General features: G+C 36.3%; 3 protein-coding genes and 1 pseudogene across 3 annotated transcripts; 1 reads left to right on the plus strand and 3 right to left on the minus strand.

Moving 5' to 3' along the window:
- Window positions 1-3587: 3587 nt before the first annotated feature.
- LOC120251397 lies at window positions 3588-4819 on the minus strand (annotated as a pseudogene).
- A 6709-nt stretch (window positions 4820-11528) lies between these two features.
- On the minus strand, window positions 11529-11996 carry LOC120251398. The gene has a single exon (XM_039259926.1). The coding sequence runs from the start codon at window positions 11994-11996 to the stop codon at window positions 11529-11531; it is 468 nt and encodes a 155-aa protein (XP_039115860.1).
- Window positions 11997-12687: 691 nt separating this feature from the next.
- On the plus strand, window positions 12688-17142 carry LOC120251168 (probable glycosyltransferase At5g03795). The gene is made up of 4 exons (XM_039259705.1): window positions 12688-13078; window positions 13151-13293; window positions 14564-14912; window positions 16023-17142. Exons 1-4 carry the CDS (start codon window positions 12755-12757, stop codon window positions 16701-16703), a joined length of 1497 nt encoding a protein of 498 aa, XP_039115639.1. The 5' UTR covers window positions 12688-12754; the 3' UTR covers window positions 16704-17142.
- A 728-nt stretch (window positions 17143-17870) lies between these two features.
- Window positions 17871-20813, minus strand: LOC120251058 (2-methylene-furan-3-one reductase). The gene is made up of 4 exons (XM_039259599.1): window positions 20349-20813; window positions 19430-19753; window positions 18923-19082; window positions 17871-18320 (listed from the first exon to the last, which is right to left on the minus strand). Exons 1-4 carry the CDS (start codon window positions 20769-20771, stop codon window positions 18055-18057), a joined length of 1173 nt encoding a protein of 390 aa, XP_039115533.1. The 5' UTR covers window positions 20772-20813; the 3' UTR covers window positions 17871-18054.
- Between the last annotated feature and the right edge of the window lie 242 nt (window positions 20814-21055).

The following is a 21055-nucleotide window of genomic DNA, read 5'->3' on the forward strand; positions in this document are numbered from 1 at the left end:
ATGCCCAACCACAAACTTTGACCACATCATATAGAAAACTACTAAAATATGGTTCTTTTATAATCTTAACTAGCTGTTCTGCCACAAGGTAATATAAAATTTTCTTGCATTATTGTTCCAGATGATATTTTTCCTGGGGATCTGACGTGATTAACTTATTTTATATATGAATCTATGTGCAACTCTCATCCTAATATGTTACTTTGCCATTGTTTCAGATTACCCAAAAAAAAAAAAAAAAGTGGAGGTAACTTGGAGTTCATTACATTCATAATGTTTTTGATGCAAACTCACTAGTATCCTCACTGGTAATTCTTGTTCATGGTTAACTATTTTAGTAGATATACTTATGAATGTTTGAATTTAATCATTTTATTACAAAAAATCAATAATACTCTTCTGTTCAAGAGAGTTGTATTGTTTTCATAAAGTTTGGATTTGTTTATTTCCTGTAGCATGGTATACTAATTTACCGTATGTCATTATACGGAACATTTGATGTCAACTGAGCAAATGAGAGTTATTATTAACTCAAAACTATAGAGATTCATTGTAGGCACCATTATCTATATGCAATTAAGTAAAATTCCTTAAAAAAATATAACGAAGCAACTATACAATATTTCAGCAGAAATAATTATTGCTTATCAACAGAATTGTTTGTCTCCTATTTGAATTCATCTGTATCATTAGAGTGCTCTATTCTTATTTTATAGGATTCATTAATGGAATTCATTAAGAAATTAATAATTAAAACAATTATGCTTTTGTTGTTTTTTAAGCTTTGGTTTAATTCACTAGCTTGATAATAATACTCCAACCTCTAGAATCTCCACTAACTTTAAGCTACCAATTAGATATCTTTCTATGAACATAAAGAAACTGTAGTACTTAGTATTCTTTGGACAACCAATACTAACTAAGGGCTTATTTTGTGTTTCTAAGGTGTAAATTTATGTGCAACCTGCATTATTTTGCTTGAGGATTTCAGAGATGATTGAACTTGGGGAAGGCCTGCCATCTACCGAGACTTCAAGACTTCCAATATCTTATTGGACTCTGTTAAGTGGATTCTTGTTTTAATTCCTTTGTTTCTTTTCCTCAATGTTGGTGTCTTACCTCCGCATTATTGGTAAATTGGAGACATAACTGTACCTTATGACCTTGTCTTTTTTCTCTATATCTTCACAGGATTATACTGCTAAGCTTTCTGACTTTAGACTTGAAAAAGCTGGCCCTCAGGGAGATGAGACCCATGTATCAATAAGGGTGATGGGAACTTATGGTTATGCAACACCTGAGTATGTGATGACAGGTATAATCTCCCAACTTGGTAGGATTTATCTCTCTAATCGGTTAATAATTTTGCTAAAGATCTATTCTTCCAATTAGTGGTTTATTGATATGAACCAGATATTAATTTTCCCAATGGTGAATCCTTTACATTATCCCATGTTCATGCAAGCACATTACTTTTAGACTTTATAAAACAGATTGCCAATTTTAGGATCTATTGTAATCTCTCAAGGGCTAAATTGCATAGATTATAAGTAGCATCCTTGAAGTTCAAACTACTTTTTCCTTACAGATTTTATGCTTCAGATGATGAACTCCATATATTCTTAAGTTCCTTCAGATGCATTACTGACTAAGCATCCAAAGATGGTTATTATCAGTATTTGTTGTTTCCTTTCCTTTCTTCTGTTGCTTTCTCTACTCGATAACAATCCCTAGCTAGGGGGTGTTGCATTGCACCTCTACAGCAATTGTTTCTTTTTTGATATTCTATCCTGTAGCTGCTACAACACCTAGCAACCTTTCTTCTTCTTATTCCAACTGAAGACCTTCCGGCATTCCTCCCACACTTGTTTCTGATTTCTGCACAATGTACAGTAATCTCATGATTTTTCCTACTCAGGTGTAGGTAGTTACTACTCTGTACCTTCAGATCTATTACAAGTGCTCTTGCGCAATAGGCATCATCTTGGATTGCATTCTCTCTGCAACCACACAGATTGTGCTTCTCTGAATGTCGTTCCTCTACACAAAGTATTATGATTAGATATTATTCGTTTGCCTTTGCAACAGATTCTGAACAATATGAGACTTATTCGGTAATTCCCCATAGCAATCTGAGACCTTCTCATGTTCTTTCTTTTCTGTCTTTGTGAGCTCATGGCATTCACTTTGATGTGTTTCTTCATTTCCATGACATTCATGTTACTTATAATATCTGGAGTTCATCATCTGAAGCATTGAATATGTAGGGAAAAAAGTAGTTTGAACTTCAAGGATGTTACTTATAATCTATACAATTTTCGTGAAATCTAGCAACCAAACATTAGAAATTAAGAAAGACCAAAATCTAGTAGCCAAATTTAGCCCTTGAGAACTAGCAGGATAGACTCGGGGGAATCTATACCAAGAACGCCCATACCTGCTGCCAAGGAGTGCAAGCAGTGAAGGATCTTGCAAGTTCTCCAGCAACTAGAAGGAGCATATGTGAATGTTTGGAGTCAGAGTAGGCTTCAGCTAGGAGTATTAACTCTAAACATGCCATCGCACTCTCCGGCATTTGCCGCATCACCATCAATATCATTCCTTTAAGCTCATCTTTTAACTGCAATAAGTAACAAGTATATAGTTTGGTTATGATGTTATGGATATGAATGAATTTGTGATCAGTTGATAGTAGGTGTTATTTTTGTTGTTTCTTTGTAGATTTGCATGAATTTGGAAAAAAGGGTGTAGTAACCAGTTGCTTGAATGCTTATGATTGAATGAATAAGATGAAGTTTATGGAATTTGAATAAGATCTTTAAAAAATCTCAAAAAAATAACTATTTGAAATCTTTAAAAAATCTCTCAATTTTAGAAGATTTTGTTCTCACCTACATTCTAAACAAAAAAAATAATGAATACTAAACAGAGATGAGGAATACTATAAAACTATACTAAAGAATAAGAATGAGAGCATAAGATTATGATGGGACCAAAGATACAAAGATGTTGATGGACTTATCCATTTTCAGGGATTACTAAATGATTTCAGGCTTGATTTCATTCCAGGCTTGTCTCACGCTTTTCATTCCCAAAAACCTTAGTCCAACATTTAATTTGGTTATATATTTATTATTGTTTGTGTAGCTGGACATTGCCTTTTCATATGAAAGGTAAAGACTTCTTGGATGTCTTTCATCTTATTCTCAATTAGATGATGAAATTTTCTCTTGTCCAATGTGACAATTGCTCGTTGAATGTCATGTTCAAAACATTACTTTTGCGGTGCCACATTTTATGTTTAACATTTGGGTATGTATGTTGAACTCAAACAACAGATTATTGTTTATTTATAGATCTACACAAATATGATTTACAGATGCACATTCACACACACACACACACACACACACACACACACAAACAACCTAAATGCATAATCTTAGCATGGTATCTAATCTCTAAATGGAGATATCTCTTCAATAACAGGAATCAAATGGAGACCATTCTCCCAGCAGGTGCTCAATTCTCACGATTTCGTCGTCTATCATTCTTTGGCATCATGTTAACTAAGAGAACAAAGTTTGTCATTTTATCTCATCCATCAATTCTTCTATTCTTTTCAGGGTCCTGCTATCATCCAAATGCGGTAGTTTCCCATGGAGGATTTCCTGCAGCAAACTCCAATTTTCATCAAACCGGGCCTGCTTCATGAGGTAGAGAGCAAGGTTGCAAGCCTTGTTGGAATCGGTATCGATCATTTGTGTTTTCTGGTACGCTGCCTCCACTGCACTATAGTTGGTTTTCTGCATGTATGCCCAACCAAAGTTCCCCTGGGATCAATAAGTTAGATCACTTGTCTGCTATCAAGGTACCAAATGTCTTTAGAATCATTCAGAAATATTTATTTCATTCGCACACAACATGCATGCATTTATGTTAATTGACTAGTAAAAATGTTGAAGTTTACCAGAATGCAAGATATCTCTTGATGGATGGTAACTTAAAATTTCTTTCCATGTGAGCGTGCAACGTAGTCTTTGTTGTCTTTCCATTGAAAGTCTCCCCCAAGTATATCTTTTGTATCTTTCGCTTTAACAAGTCTATTTGTTCCGGTATTTTTCCACATTTCTGAGCACCAAAACAAATGGTAATTATATGAATATTTGGCAACCTATTTTTTCTAGTGTTTTCAATACTAAGCTACATTGAAACCACTAGCTTATTGCTAGAATTGAGAATTGCAAAAAGAATAATGTTTGACTTATATTTTTAGACAAATACATCTTGCATTAAGGCAATGAAATATTATCTATAGATTGTTAGACTTGTTTTGGACCTAAACTTTTGTGTCCACACTAATACCATTAGATCATTTCGGATTAAGGGTTCATGCTTGACTTCTATCCTAGATGAATACGTGTGTCTTTTGTATTACTAGTATTGACATGTATTTTTAGATAAATTAATATATCTTGCATTAAGGCAATGAAATATTATCAACAGATTCTTAGACTTAGATAAATACCATTAGCTTGTTCAGATTAAAGGTTCATACATGGTTAATGACTTGTATCCTAGATGAATGATCTATATATTGGAATACCTTGTAGAGGTCAATGAGAATGTTATCAAAGGATTCTTGAGCTTGTTTGGAACAAAGATGGCGAAAGGACTTGATAGCCTCCACAGCTTCCTCTGCTCTGTCTTGTTATTTCATGACTACAGCCATGTCCTTTAGTGTACTGTCCATTCTATCTCCTGTACTTATGGCCTTCCAAAACCATACTATTGATCCTTTTGATTTATAATTTAACATTTAATAGTTCTTTGTTTGATTTTAATTACAATTATAGCTCTTTATTTGATAATTTTTGTTTACTTATGCAGGAGAATTCATGGTTAAAGATTGAGAGGGTTGAAGATTAAGGGGATACTCGAAGCTTTTTATTTTGTGTAATTAAGTAAAAAATTATTTTGTAATAAAAATAAATAAAAATGTAAAACTCTTTACATTTTGTTATTAATCAAAAGGCATTGCACTTGAGCTCATTACTTGTCAATAAAAGTCAATGAAATTAAATTTAGAATACTTGTGAATGTATTAAAAGATTTATGTTTTTAATATGTAGGTTAAACAAATTTATTTATTATTAATAGAAAAATAAATTAAAATTTAATTCAATTAATGAAAAAATTTAGAGGCGGTTATAACCGCCTCTAAAAATATGAACATATTAGAAAATTAATAGTTTTAGAGGGGATTATAACCACCTCTAAAACTTTTGAAGAGTGATATAAATTATTAGATATGGAGGCGGTTATAACCATCTCTAATACCATTGAGGAGGGATAAAATCACCTTTAAAACAAATTATTAGCTATAGAGGCGGTTATAACCACCTCTACAACTATTTAAGAGGAATAAGAAATTTTTAGTTATAGAGGCGGTTTTAACCGCCTCTAAAACTATTGAGGAATAAAAAATTATTAGTTATAGAGGTGGTTATAACTGCTTCTAAAAGTATTGAGAAGGAATAAGAAATTATTAGCTATAGAGGCGGTTTTAACCGCCTCTACCCTTATTATTAAAAACCACTTCCATATATAAAACTTACCCCAACGGTTGCTACAAACTGGCTCTAAAACATAGAACCGGCTTGATACGAGGCGGTTTAGAGGTGGGTGAAAAAACCAACACTATATCTGTAGCGACGGTTAAAACCGCCACTATAGAGCTTAAAAACCACCTCAAAAGCTCCATTTTGGTGTAGTGATATATATATATAATTCACACTGTCATTTTATTAAATTTATTTTATTTATTGGGCTTTAAAAAATAAAAAAAATAAAATGATCATGAAAATAGTATTAATGTCATTATTATTATTATTATTATTATTATTATTATTATTATTATTTGACTAAAATGAGTGGCTAGACAATTAAAAAAGATAGACATGCATAAATTTCGATGGAGTAAATGATAACAGGATCCAAACACACATGAAGCTGAAATTACTTTCACATTATCACTGTTTAGATTTCAAAAATGTATAATTATTATTGATTTCAACTTTTACCACTTATGAAATGTTTCAAGACAGATCTGCTTTCAATAGAACACTTGGCAGTTGTTTTAATGTTATTATTATTATTATTATTATTATTATTTTGAAACAGAGAGCAAAGCTAGAAAAACAAAAGGGAACACAAATTAAAAACTAATATTTTTTCTTCTACGGATGTCTTCGAGCCAGCAAGGCCGATTAAGGCCTTGAAAGAAGAGTGAAAGTTGAACGTTGTGTCTTCCAAAGTTAGCAAGAGCATCGGCGACATCATTGTCCTCTCGAGAAATGAGTTCAACGTGCAGGTTGGGGAAAAAGTTCAAATTTCGCTTTAGTTTGGTAAATTCAGTGGATAAGTGCCAGGCGATACAAGCGTTGAAGTTTTTCAGCAAGTTCGGTATCCCAGAGCAGTCACAGAAAATATGGCTAGGTTTCCAATCACGATCTTTGCAGAATTGAAGGGCGAGATTAACAGCAGCAATTTCAGCCATGATAAGGGTATCGTGCTTGGCTCCCATTGATCCTACAAGGAAAATATATCTAAGATTAGCCATGATAATAAATTCTAAACCAAAATGGGAGGAACTAGAACTCTAAGAAGCATCTGTAAAGATTGATAAAGAAATAGTAGGAGATCGATTAGAGCACTCCCTGAAAGAAAGCTTATTGAGGTCAAGACAGAGGGACCAAGCTCTAGGGACAATCCTGTTAACATTGAAGGGTGTGTTTCTGAAGATTAAGTTGCACTTAAACTTCTAAAAAAGCCAGGCAATAGTAGCAATTAAATCTTGAACCCAAGGTTTGGAAACCCTGCCAAAATCTTGCTCCAACAACCAATAACCTGAACTTAGAGTGTCAATTAAATCAAAATTAAGTCCAATTTAGAGAAAAAGTTCAAACCAACAAGGTAACACTTTAAAACACTTCCAGAATAAGTGCTTAGAAGTCTCCTCCACAAGGCCACACAAAGGACAGTAGCTGACCGGCCCAATGTTAAGATTATACAAGAAAACACTAGCGGGAATTTTACCATGAGATAACTTCCAAATAAAATTTATGAATTTTACCATGAGATAACTTCCAAATAAAATTTATTACTCTAGGCATCACACGCAATTTCCAAATTACAGATCATCCAATCCAAGAGTGATCAGGATTAGAATCCCTATTAATAAGAGCATACACCGAGGAGGCAATAGAAGCACAGTGAGAGTGATGGTTCCAAACCCAGAAGTTAGCACCATCAGTATTGATATTAATCTTGCTAATATCATCCCAGTTTAAAGCATTGCCAAACATGGTTTCCAGAATATTGTTACAAAAGCCATTAGCACCAAGAATATCATGAAACTGATAATTATCAAAATAAGGAGACATGTTAAGATAGGTTGGTTTTTTAAAAATTGGAAGGTCAAAGATACAAGGATCATTCCAAAGATTAGTGTTGGAAGGATTGCAAGAAATCAATCTAAAGTTTTCTTTTAAAAAATTTGCAGACCTGCAAATGAAATAATAAAATTAAGAAGGGTTTTTAAATTTGAAAGGATTCCAAATTTGCCAACCATCATACTTCAGTTTAAAGATATCAACCCAAAGTTTGTTAGTAGAATTGAGGATAGCAAAATTTTTTTGGCCATAAGAGAGTGATGTGCTTAGCGAAGATTCCGAATTCCTAAACCGCCCTCAGGTTTGCTAAGTGTAGTAACTGTACAACCAAGTGAAAACCAGCATTATTGCTCGTCCTACCCCAAAGAAAACCTCTAGCCATCTTAGAAATACTGTCCAGAATATTAAGAGGCAAGTTCATGATAGACAGAACATAATTAGGAATAGAGAAGATAGAGCTATTCAGAAGAGTAACCCTGCCAGCAGTAGAAATAGAGGAGTGATTCCAACTGTGGATGTCATTTCTAACTTTAGTAGGAATGTGTTGGAGTTGATTAACAAGGAGCTTCTCGGGAGAAATAGGAACACCCAGGTAGGTGAAAGGAAAGGTTCCCAATTTAATTCCCAGGATACCAGAAATAGAGATGGCAAGCCGCTTGTTGCATCAGGAAGGGACATAAATGGCTGATTTAAGGAGATTAGGTTTTTGTCCCGAAAGAGTTTGAAAAACATTAAGACAAAGAAGACAATTCCTGGCATTTTTTCTAGTGGCTCTAGTGATTAAGATGAGGTCGTCAGCAAACATCAAGTGATTGAAATTTTGAGGAAGACTCTTGTTAAAGCCACTAATCAAGTCAAGGGTGAGGGCTTTGTTAAGAATAGAAGTAAGATTTTGAGAGACTAAGAGAAACAAGAGAGGGGAGATAGGGTCCCCTTGTCTAACTCCTCTACTACTATTGATCCAAGAAGAGCTTCTACCATTAAGGATAAAGGAAAAAGAAGCAGAGGAGAGACACGAATTAATCCAGTTGATCCAAGAAGCAGGGAAGAGCATTCTTCGGAGGGTAGCAAGAATTACCGGCCATTCAATAGTATCAAAGGCTTTTTCAATGTCAATTTTACAAATCATCATAGGGGGGTTATAAGACTCAGATTCAAGGCTATGAACAATTTCCTGGGATGCGATAATGTTATCAAAAGAGCCATGCCCAGGAATGAAAAAACTCTGTTCTGAACCAAAAATCTTATGAATGACCAGCCTCAAACGATTAGCTAACAATTTGGAAATAACCTTGTAACAAACGTTGCAGAGGGAGATGGGTCTAAAATCAGTAACAAAAACAGGATTGGGCTTCTTAGGAAATAAAACAACATACGTTTTTCCGTAGGAATTAGGAAGAAGACCAGTGTTAAAAAAATAGGAAATGGTATGAAACAGATGATCACCAATTTGATTCCAGTAAAAAAGATAGAATTCAACATTAATCCCATTAGGGCCTGAACTCTTACTGCGGGCCATGGAATTAAGAGTTTTGAAGACCTCCCCTTTGGAGAAAGGTCCAATCAGAAACTCCCTATCCAAATCGGAAAGAACAGGCGGATCATTGGGAAGGACATGAAAATAAAAGTCGAGACTGTGAGAAGAGGAAGAAGACCAGAGATTTTTGAAAAAGCTAAGAAAGCAATTTTCCATATCAAAGTGCTCGTAAAAGATGTTACTCCAATTGTCTTTGATGAATTGAACTCTGTTCTTATGTTGTCAAATTTTGCAAGAGTTATGGAAGTAGCGAGTATTGTTGTCGCCCTTGGGGTCACCCACTGAACTTTAGCTCTCTGCCCCCAAAAGATATTTGCTGCCAAAGAAGAGTATTGTGACGATTGTGAAGGGCCCTTAGCCAAGAAAGATGCCAAGGATCATGAGAGATTGAGTCAGCTTGCTCAATCCTAGCAATTTCATCCTGAATGTTTGCAATCTCCACATCAATGTGACTGAACTCGGAATTTTTCCACCTGCAAATATTTTTTTTAGTACGGGAAATTGAGTGCATGAAAGCATGCATGGGGGAAGCACTAGAACAATTATTCCAAGCACTAAGCACAACATTGTGGCAACCCTCGTAATCGAGCCAAAAATTTTCAAAATAAAAGATCTTATTAGGAGAAGTACGAGGGTCACCAACAGAAAGGAACAAAGGAGAATGATCAGAATTAATGTGAGGAAGAATGGAGTTAGAATAATTATTGAAAAGCAAAATCCAGTTAGTGTTGGCAAGGAGTCGGTCTAGTCTTGTCCACCTGAGGGCAAGACCATGTCGGCCATTGCACCAAGTAAAACAATCACAAGAGAAACCAAGATCATGAAGGCTATTATCATAAATAAAATTAGAAAAGAAAGTAGCTTTCAAAAAGTAGTTAACAAAATCCCCACCCCTATGCTCGTCAGGAGCAGTAATGACATTGAAATCACCATTCAGGAGCCAAGGATAATCAAGGTTAGAGATCTTGCTAAGAGAATGCCAAAGTTTTTTATGGTTAGAAAGCACCTGGGAGTTATAAATGGTGGACAGAATCCAAGTAAAATCGTTAGAAGAAATTATAAGATGTAGATCCCATCTGGAAACCGCAATTGGAGTAACACTAACCAATAGATCGCCTCCAAAGCACTAGTATCCCGCCTGAGTAACCAGTAGAGGGAATGGCCACCCACTCCCATTTATGATTGAGCTTGACACATAAACGCTGAAGTCTATGAACAGAAGCTTTGGTTTCCACCAGACAAAGAAAGTCCAGGTTCTTCTTCTTCAAAAAATCAAGGATACGATCCACTGTGCATGAATTGGAAAGACCCCTACAGTTCCAAGATATAATTTTAAGGTTCATAAGAAAACAAATGTAAGGAAAAGCGAAAAAGAAAAAGGAGAAGGATTAAATAAGGGGAGAGCTCCTTCCTTTCTTAGGCTTCTTTCCCTTCTTCGAAGGGGCTCTGCGAGCAATGGCTTCTGATTTAGCTTCTTTTTGGTACCGACCAAGGGTCATATCATCCTCAACCTCTTGGACAGTATCCAGATCCTCCGAGGCAGAATCATCCATGCTATGGTCACTGTGAGAGGATCCAGCAAGAACATCCACAATTTTATCAACCACCAAGAGGTGATGGTCATGAGGAGAAGAGTTGTCAGGAGAAGAGGGAGAATGAATTGCAACAGAAGAGATAAGCATCGGCTCTGCTGAAGAACCAGGACCAATGGTACTGTTCGAAGATTCTCCTTTATTGAGAAGCAACGGACGACTATCCCCAATACCAAGACAAAGAGCTTTGTTGGGAGCTTACAGGGGTTTCTTCATGAAGATATCAACACAGTGGTCAAGGGGGGAAGGTGAAGAGAAAGGCAGCTTCTCAACAGGAGATGGTGTGTCATTAATGGTGGGATGGATGGTAGTGGGAGGCGAAAAGACAGGTGCCTCGAGACAAGCCTCATCGAGACGAGAAACGGTAGCAAATGGGTTCTTGGAACTAGGGTGTGCCTTGGGATTAGAAGTTAAGATATTTGAATTACCGCTCAAATGACGAGAATGCCCTTCAGAGGCAAGTGGAGAGCCACGTGTCAGGAGTAAGGAGGAAGGGCCAGCCGTGTGTTGATTAGGGTTCCATGCAGGCGGTCACGCGTCGGCATCAGGTGCATCGTCCCCAAGAGAGCCTCCTGAATTAGGGTTTCTGGAACCACAACGGCTGCCACTGTGACTCCCTCCTTGACCTCGGGAAGCAGTATATCGTCGATGAGGCATTAACCAAGCCCCGAACTCCTTTTCATTATTGGAAAGATGGCCAACGGGATTGGGAACATCAACGATGCCCTCCTGTCTTGCACCGACCTCATCAACTTGCATTATCGGATCAGCTTACACCTGCTCCATCTCCACACGGGTGGAGGGCACAAGCTTACCCTGACGCAGGCGACTGTCGGCGGAAGAGCAGTGTGCTTCGCCGTGTCCAATCTTACCACATCTGTAACAAAAAACAGGAATTTTTTCATATAAAACAAGAACATAGGATGAGAACCCTCCATACTTAACCTAGGTTCCAGGTTGCAAAGGTTGCTCCAGATCCAGTTCCACGCATATACGAGCAAATTTAGCCCTCAAACGATCGATAGTATGATCATCAACCTTGAGCACTCTACCAAACTGAGAAGCAACTTGCTCGAGAATTTCCCCGCTCCACAGCTCTATGGGTAAATGGTATATTTGAATCCACACGGCCGCAAGGGAGAGTTTTTCAAACGCTGGTTGGAAACTTCCTGACCAAGGTGCAAGTTGGAGGATGCGTCCAGCCACCGACCATGGACCATCCCACAAAAGTTTGTTTTGCATTTCTTGAGTTTCGCAACTAATAAAGTAGAATCCATTAGGTAAATTGGCAACAGAGAAATCACCTAACCTCCTCCAGGCATTGGCAAGAGCTAGCTTGGCTTGGTCTAGAGGCAAAGCTTTCCTAAGAAATTTGGCGTATAACGAGGACTGCATCTTGGCTCTAGCCTGCATCCAGAGGTCGTCATCAATCGTCACAGAAGCTACCGAATAATTCGTAACCTTGTCAAAGTGGGCCTTGATGAGGTGAGGAGGATGAGCTAAGAGTTCCGGTTTGGATCTTGCGCCAACGACGTTGGCCTAGGAAACTCCAGTTTTGGTGCCGAGGCGAGGAGGAAGAGGCTCAGGGCCCCCTCGAGGGGTCATCTCGGTGACTGAGCAAGGATGAGCGCTATCAAAAAGGAGAGCCCAATAACTCACCGATTATACTGTTTGATGGAGTCATTAATGTCATTATTATTGATTTGGCATCAAAATGGTCTGCAAGTGATGCTGGCAATGTCAAGTTAATAAATAATTTTGAAAAGTGTATATAAATAATTTTTTTCCCTTAAAAAATGAAGATTAAAAAATTGAAAAATTCTTTGACAAACGAAAAGTACACAAATTAATAAGCAAGCTCATCATTGTCATTGTACTGTGAGGTGTCATCCAAGACTTCAAATATTCCATGAGGCTTTCTTTCTCATATCAGCCAGTAACTCATCATCCAGACCGTCAAAATCCACCTTACGATTCCACAAAAACCAAATCCCGAGGCACAATCCATATCTGAAATGACATTTCTACCCTCCCAAACTAATAATAGCCGTAATTTCCTTCAATATCGGATCTCATTTGATAACGGCCACAAAATTAAGACTAACCCGCGCTCAGACAATGGCCTCTTTTCCACTCCATCGGAACGGACGGCCACGATCGCATCTTGGGAAATGCCCGTTGACCATCCAAGGGCCACGGCGAGCTCTCGCCGTTTCCGTTCATGGCGCCGGCGAACTCTCGCCGCCGCGCTCCTCGCCACCACCATCGCCATCATCCTCACCTGCGCCATCCCCTACCTTTTCTTCTCCCCGCCGCCAACCCTGGTATCCTTCCATCCTTCCTTCAATTCCTCTCGAGATGCTCGTCAGAGAGTCTCGCTGCCGGCGCCTCTTGTTTCCCTTCCGAAACCCTTGTCTCCTCCTCCGGCTCGGAGGAGTTCGGATGTGAAGTTTGCTGGAAACGATCATCTGAAGATCAGATGCTCGATTGTGGCGGTGAGTGGTTTAGTGTTGCTTTGATTGTTGGTTTTGCTGGGTTTTGATTGCGGGTGTTTGATTTTTTATTAGGATTTGCCGGCGATGTCGCCCGATGAGCAGCTTTTGTATGCGAGATTAGAGATTGAGAATCCTGAGAATGCGCCTTTGGATTCGGAAGATGCTGACAACGAACTCTATGCTCCGTTGTTCCGGAATGTGTCCGTTTTTAGAAGGTAATTTGTTTGATGTTCTTATTGAGCTACGTTGTAAATGATGTAAAAAAGTAGTTTTTCGAGGCTTGAGTTCTGAATGATTTGAAGCATGTTTAGGAATTGATTATTGATTTAGGAGTTTCTAGTTCAAATAATTGAACGTTGGACTATGTGTGAATTTTTCTGCTGCTGTGTGTGCAAACTTGAATTTAGATTCTTTGGAGTTTTAGGAAGTGAATCAAATTTGAAATTTTGAACATTGTATGATTACTTCTTTTGGGTCTGTATGATGTGTGTTGTATTTCCTAGCAGGATGTGTCAGCTTGACATGTTTCTTATTCTTGTCCTGTTAACACACAAATAGAATGGAATATAATATTCCGCTGATGTTCTAGTATGAAGGTACATTGAATTTGTAGTGTTTAGATGCATCAGTATTTGCTCTTTTTCAAATGGTAGTGGAATGCCAGAAGGATTATAGTACTTCAGTTACTTTAATATATTGTACATTTGTTTATCTTAATCCTGTGAATTATCTCATAGTGAACAAGTTTTGGGTGCTGAAGTATATTGTTTAGACCTTGCTAGGCACTATGAATGGTAAAACTGGATTAGTACTTAAGTTACTGCATATAATGTAGTCACTCTTTTTTTTTAATCCTATTGTTCAGACCTTGCTAGGCATTATGAATAGTAAAACTGGATTAGTACTTCAGTTAAAGCATGATGTTCATATTCCTCCTTAATTGAAAGCTTACTGTCAAATTACATATTCTTTCTTTGCTAATAAGAACTCATCCCCAGCGTGTATTTAAGGCGCCATTATACAAGTGTCTTCTCTTGGGAATTTACTCTCATATTCTTGTCTACAAGTAAATCATGCTTGAGAAGCATAGGCTCACTAGGCATTGTTTACAGTTTTAAGCCTAATGTTAAATTTGCCTACTGAAGTTTAGTCTCGTTGCAGGTATATTTTAAAGAGGGTTCGAAGTACTTCTAATTAAATTTTATGCCCATTGTCCATCCATCAACTTTTCCAAAATATACTTTAATTATTGAATTGCTTTTCTTTCACCGGTGAAGTGACAATTTCACTAGTCATTGATGTCATGCACGTTCAGCCTTCATGTTTCCATCCCTCTTATATGCATTAGCCTTTTCTCATAATTAAACCACTACTGATAAGTTTGCACAGTCATTCTTGATGGAAATCATTTGTACTATATGGATTGCCTTCATATTCTGTCAAGAACTGTCATTCTGAAAATTTCTAAAAATCTTCTACTTCCAGGAGTTATCAGCTGATGGAAAAAATATTAAAGATTTACATTTATCCGGATGGCAAGAGACCAATTTTCCATACACCTAACCTTAGAGGTATTTATGCTTCTGAAGGTTGGTTTTTGAAATTGATGGAGGAGAACAAGAAATTTGTAGTAAAGGACCCAACAAAAGCCCACTTGTTCTATTTGCCTTACAGTTCTCGACAGCTAGAACTTGCCATATATGTACCTGAATCACATGATCTAAAACCGTTGTCCCACTTTTTGAAGGATTATGTGAATAACATATCTTCTAAATATTCTTTCTGGAACCGAACAAAAGGAGCAGATCACTTTTTAGTTGCTTGCCATGACTGGGTATGTTGTCTCCACTCCATTCAATTGTTATTTGGTATTTCTATGATCTGCTATTCTGATAGGTCCCTTCCAGTGTTTAATTATTATCAAATTTTATTATGATTTTCTTTGGATATACTTTTATACTATATCCAGTTTGCTTGATTTCTATCCTGTTACTTAAAGAAAAAGTCAGCTTTTCTATGTTAAACTTGAAGATGTTTTAATAGCTTATCATTTTTATGGAGAATAAAAGTGCAGACATTAATTGCAGTAATGCTATTTGTCCTTTTAGGATTTGTTTGAAAATATACACTAGAAAGTGTGTTTCACATATCAACTGTCTAGAAAGTGTGATTGCTCGTTTATTCTCATTTATCATTGAACTGTATATATATCATGCGCATCTACCCACGTTTGCCCTTTACTCACCCTTTGACTTGGAATTACTACTTTGCACAAACAAAATCCTCACGCTAGATTGTATTTAAGAGCATTTAGGCAAACTTAAATTGTTGAGCTATATATAACCTGCATGTGTTGTTAGGCTAGTAGCCCTTCCAGTGTTGTAACCAAGGGCCCATGTTTGATTCCTCATGTTAGTTAAATGATCAAAGGGAAAGGGGTTTGGTCTTTAAAAAGTAATGAAAATTACTTGATCATTTTTTTTCTTGTAGTTATTTTATTATTCTTCTAGGTTCTGAGTGTTTATTTACCACGCCCATTTAATTGATAAATCTAATTGTATCCTCCTATTTCTTTCAGTATTTGGATTAAATATTTTTTCCCTGGATGTATTTCAGTAATGAGTTGCTTTAAACAAATTCTCATGGTTTTACTTCTTGAATTGGTAAATTTTTTATTGTTAGATTTTATATTTTGTACTAGTAGGCCCATATGGGTGCGACATAAGCTTAGGGGTCTTCCACCGAAAAATCTCAAAACTTCATCGCTCAACTCCTATACCTATATATAAACCCATTACATTTCTATCACACAACTGACGTGGAACTATATTTCCAACACTGATTAAACAGGGACAGTAATTATTCTGATTGTACTTCAGTTTTGTGGTTCAGTTTTTTTCCTCATTCTGAGTTAATTGGTCCTTGCTATTTTATTTTTCTTCAGGGACCTTACACAACAACAGCACATGAAGAATTTCGTAAGAACACTATGAAAGCTCTATGTAATGCAGATGTTTCTGAAGGTATATTTGTCCGTGGGAAAGATGTATCACTCCCAGAAACAACCATCAGGACACCCAGGAAGCCTCTTAGATTTCTTGGTGGAAGACCAGTCTCACAGCGATCCATCCTTGCCTTTTTTGCTGGAAACATGCATGGACGGGTCAGACCCGTCCTTCTTAAATACTGGGAGAAAGATAAGGACATGAGAATATATGGTCCTCTTCCAAACAGGGTAGCCAGAGAGATGTCCTACATTCATCACATGAAGACAAGTAGGTTTTGTATTTGTCCCATGGGTTATGAAGTAAACAGTCCAAGGATTGTTGAGGCCATTTACTATGAGTGTGTTCCAGTGATAATAGCCGATAATTTTGTGCCTCCTCTTGACGAGGTGCTTGACTGGAATGCCTTTTCGGTGATCATTGCAGAGAAAGACATACCTAAGATGAAAGAGATTCTTTTAGGTATTTCTCTAAGGAAATACGTGTCCATGCACGACAATGTGAAGAGATTGCAGAAGCATTTTTTATGGCATAACAAGCCAGAAAAGTATGATTTGTTTCACATGATTCTGCATTCGCTCTGGTTTAACCGGCTGAATCAGGTCCAACTGCAGCAGTGAAGATTTTTATTCGGCAATGTACATACGACATCCAAGTGTAGGATCATAGCACGGAGATGATTGTCCTCCTTGATATTTAACAAGACTTTCAAAATAAGATCATTCACTCTAGGTATGAAAATTTATATCTGATTCATGGTTTTAGTGTTTTCAGGTTTACCAACTTTTTTTCTCCACAGAAATTATAAAAATATGCTGTCTGTGATGGATATGAACTAAATTTATGAAAACTGAAAAATGTTCAAGATGTGATGTTGAAGCCTAAGGTCATACAATTAGTTGATAGATGCAGAGTGTGAAAGAAGGGATTTTTTGCATTCTTTTCTTGTAAATTACTGAATAGTTTTGGATCTTAATTATCATGATTCTTTTGTAAGAAACTGTTTATGTGAGTTATTGAACATCATTTCTTGAATAGACAGACGTTGTAAATCATTTTATTTTCTTATAAATACATGGAATTGATACAGATAGCTAGTGCTTCATATACATGTGACATTTTTCTTTTGACCCCTAATATATATATATATATATATAATAATAATACATCTTCTATGGACGTCCATAAATATTTTATCTATGGACGTCCAATTATCAGCCGTTGGATCACAATCCAACGGCCGATATTAATAAACAGTAATCACTATTCTAAACAATAATTACTGTATATGTTGCTATAGTAATTACTGTCATCAATGTTGGTTGTTGGATCGAGATCCAATGGTTGATAATGGATGTCCATAGATTTTTTTACTATGAACGCCTGTAGAGGAATGGTCCTCCATATATATATATTACATATACCTTCCTGAAATATTACACTTCCATATCATGGGTTAGATGTAATCTAAGATGTAAAATGACTAAACTGCCCAAGGCTAAGCTTCAGAGGAGAGAAAAATAACAAAGACCTCTTCTTCTCACTTGTGGTGAAGGAGGAGAAATAACAAAGGCTATAAAGATTTTATGTTATATTTCTCCATATTATTAGTTGGTCGAAAAAAATAAATATTTTACTGAATCATGAGGGCAATTTTGGGGGAAAAAAATTAAAAATCAAACTGTATAGTCACCTCAAATCTTTTAGTGAACAACATGACTATAGAGAATTATATATAATTAAAAATAAGACATAGTTTCTTCTAATAACAAAAGACACATAATCTACTATATAAACTGATTTGTGTAGTTTCTGCAGAATACATTTTATAGTTCAATACATGTGCATATAGAAACAAGAGCAAACTCACACAATTCATCTACATACATATATATATATATAAATATATATAAATATATATATATATATATAATTATCTAAATAATTAGATATCTACAAGGTGAAAATGTCTCATGGGATTGGAAATATGACCACTTTGCCAATAGCTCTTCCAGTTTCAAGATAAGAGAAAGCCTGAACCAACTGAGAGAAAGGGAAGGGTCCATTTGGGTCCAGAACTGGTTTAACCTTCCCACTCTCCAGATATGGGTTTAACTTTGCAAGTGCACCACCATCAGAAGTCACAACAAATCTGAAACCTGGTGGTGTTACTGCACCAGTTAGTACTACCACACTTCCTCCCTCTTTCACTGCCTTCACTGCTTTTTCACATTGTCCTGCAATTACCGATATCGATGAGAGTTTCAGAAAATTCTTACTTTTTTAAGGTTAATAATTTAGGGATATTCTTTATATATTCAATCTAGAAACAACGTTAATGATTGTAAGTAATGAAATTAACTGCGATACTATTGCAATGATCCTTGGTCTATTCTGACTGATAAAGAGTTCACTGAAGAACAAAACAACAAATTATAAGGTTAATAATGTAGTTTTTTTTTATTTGCATCAAATGAACTTCTTTGCGTGTTCCTCATTGACGGCTTTGTTTTCAGTTCATGATTAGCATTATTATACTTTCTGATTAGCATAGCTTTCGTTTCGGACTTTCCTTGATCTAGCTATAGTTCTTTCTTGGTCCTTTAGTTGAAATTATGAACTTTTTTCTTATGCTAAGTAATAATTTAATCCTCAAAGTTCATCTAAATGAAATAACTCGATGGCATTCTTGTTGTCAGCTTATTACTAGCCTCATTAATAAGTCATTTGTCAGTTTTTCAATTAATTTTTTAAGTTAATAAGAAAAGCATAGGACTCAATGTTTCTAGGATTAATACATGTTTGAAACTTTTATTATTTAGCTTCAATAGAAACTTACCGACGGTGTCATATACTACATCAAACTTCTCCGGCAGGTCTTCAAAATTCTCTTTGGTATAATCAATTGCGAGATCAGCTCCCAAACTCTTTAGTAGCTCCAATTTTCCTGTACTTGAAGTTGCAGCAACCTTCGATGCACCAAATACTTGCTTCGCTAGCTACAACAAAAATAGAATAAACCCAACTTGTTATTTCTCATCCAAAACATCATCAGTTCAACAGAACTCAAAGTAATGTGCAGGTATAAATCAATCGACAAGAGCATGATAACAGTAAAGTCCTCATTGGCATTTGATTTTGATAAGGCATAGAGTAAAATCCACATGAATATGTTCGACAAACTTTTAGTCGAAGAGAAATTAGGTACTTCCGCCATTTATATCTGCCGGGGAAGTTTGTTTTTCTTTTGATTATTGTTGTTTCTTAACTGCATCGAAAGAGCAACAATTGGATTGAATACAACATAATAGATCGATATAAATTAGATTGAAAGCAATCATAATACCTGAATTACTAATGAACCTACTCCACCTGCACCACCCAACACAAGAATTGATTTACCAGCAGAAAAACCGGCTCTTTCCAAGCCTTCATAAGCAGTTTCAATAGCAAGAGGCAGTGATGCAGCCTCGGTGAAGTTGAGATTTTTCGGCTTAACAGCCAATAATTTCTCTTCCACCGCTGTGTACTCCGCTAGCGAACCGAATTGTTTAGGATTCTCCAAGGCCTTCTCATTGACATCCCCGTAAACTTCATCTCCTTCCTTCAAGCCCTTCACTTGGCTTCCCACTTTAACAACCACACCGGTGACATCATAACCCGGAACAGTCTACACATTAAACAGAGACTGAGAACCAGAACCAAATTACTGAAAATTCAGCACAAGGAGAAGAAGACAATGTGTCTTAAAATATGACACTTTTACTGATATGTGTCCTTGATTTCACCTCTAGTATTTATACAAGAACCATAGATAATGAATATGATAATGAAAATAGAAATTGATTAGTGTGAGTTCTACAGCAAGAAGAGGAATTAAGACATCCCAAAAACAAATATTGAATATGTTTAAACATTTGATTTTGAGAATCCAGTCATTGCCGACACTGCATCGCCTTATTAATTGGTTATTATTATCTCTACATATTCATTCAATTTCTTGCCCATCCTTTTGCTTCATTCAACCAAATGCAAGAAACCAAACCTGAATTCCTTCTTTTCTATTCAACTTACCCTCAACCCAAACACAAAATGATAACATTCATTCTACTGGAAAAACATAAAATTTCTTCAATTTTGCCAAAGAATTATACTCAATTCAATGTACCTTTTCCTAATTATGACAACCATAGACTCAAAATCCTTATCAATTCAACAACATAAACCAAAAATTAAGATAAAAACAGGGACATAAAGGAACTCACAGGAAGAGGAGAGTCAGTGGCTTTAAACTTCCCCAGCCTCCTCTTAAAATCAACAGGATTGAGAGCAGCAGCAAAGACCTTAACAAGAACCTGGTCATCCTTCACTTGAGGCACATCAATCTCATCCACAAGCTTCAAAACCTGTTCATCCCCATACTCTTCATAAACCCATGCCTTCATCTTGGAAGGGAGTGAGCTACTTGTAACCAATGTCTCTGAAGTTTGAGACACTTTGAGAACATCACTTGTTCTTAATCTTCCTCCTCTTCTTGTGTTGCTAGGCTTAATGGTGATTGTTGGAGTTCTAAGGTGAGTGGAAGGGGTGGAGAAAGAGATGAGTGTGAGGTAGGAGGGTTTGGTGGTGATGGTGCTGGTGGTGGGGAAGAAGAAGGGATGGGATTGGGAGGTGAAAAGAGCTTCCATTTGTATTGCTTTGATTTGCTTTCCTTTGCAACTGCTTTTTTATGCATGCATGTATGTGTCTCTGAAGAAGCAATGGGGGTATATCTAGAAGTGCTTACTTTGCAGTTTCTCATTGGCTACTTATTTGACACATGAAATTTATATCACCAACTAACTTTTACAAAATATTAAGTATTCAAAAAAACATACTAATAAGTAATAGATTTTTTTTAAAACAAAAATTATTAGTAATTAAAAAAATAAAAATATATAGATCTGTTTAAGTAAGTGATTTTGAGTTTAAA

This window comes from Dioscorea cayenensis, chromosome 20, assembly GCF_009730915.1.
Source record: "Dioscorea cayenensis subsp. rotundata cultivar TDr96_F1 chromosome 20, TDr96_F1_v2_PseudoChromosome.rev07_lg8_w22 25.fasta, whole genome shotgun sequence".
Taxonomy (NCBI): Eukaryota; Viridiplantae; Streptophyta; class Magnoliopsida; order Dioscoreales; family Dioscoreaceae; genus Dioscorea; species Dioscorea cayenensis.

Coding starts and splice junctions, on each gene's coding strand:
- LOC120251398 (XM_039259926.1), bottom strand. CDS start 11,996: ATGCAGGCTAGAGCCAAGATGCAGTCCTCGTTATACGCCAAATTTCTT.
- LOC120251168 (XM_039259705.1), top strand. CDS start 12,755: ATGCCCGTTGACCATCCAAGGGCCACGGCGAGCTCTCGCCGTTTCCGT. Junction 13,079..13,150: donor TCAGATGCTCGATTGTGGCG/GTGAGTGGTTTA, acceptor ATTTTTTATTAG/GATTTGCCGGCGATGTCGCC. Junction 14,913..16,022: donor TAGTTGCTTGCCATGACTGG/GTATGTTGTCTC, acceptor ATTTTTCTTCAG/GGACCTTACACAACAACAGC.
- LOC120251058 (XM_039259599.1), bottom strand. CDS start 20,771: ATGGAAGCTCTTTTCACCTCCCAATCCCATCCCTTCTTCTTCCCCACC. Junction 19,083..19,429: donor TAGGTTCATTAGTAATTCAG/GTATTATGATTG, acceptor TTTTTGTTGTAG/CTAGCGAAGCAAGTATTTGG. Junction 18,321..18,922: donor TGTAGTATATGACACCGTCG/GTAAGTTTCTAT, acceptor CGGTAATTGCAG/GACAATGTGAAAAAGCAGTG.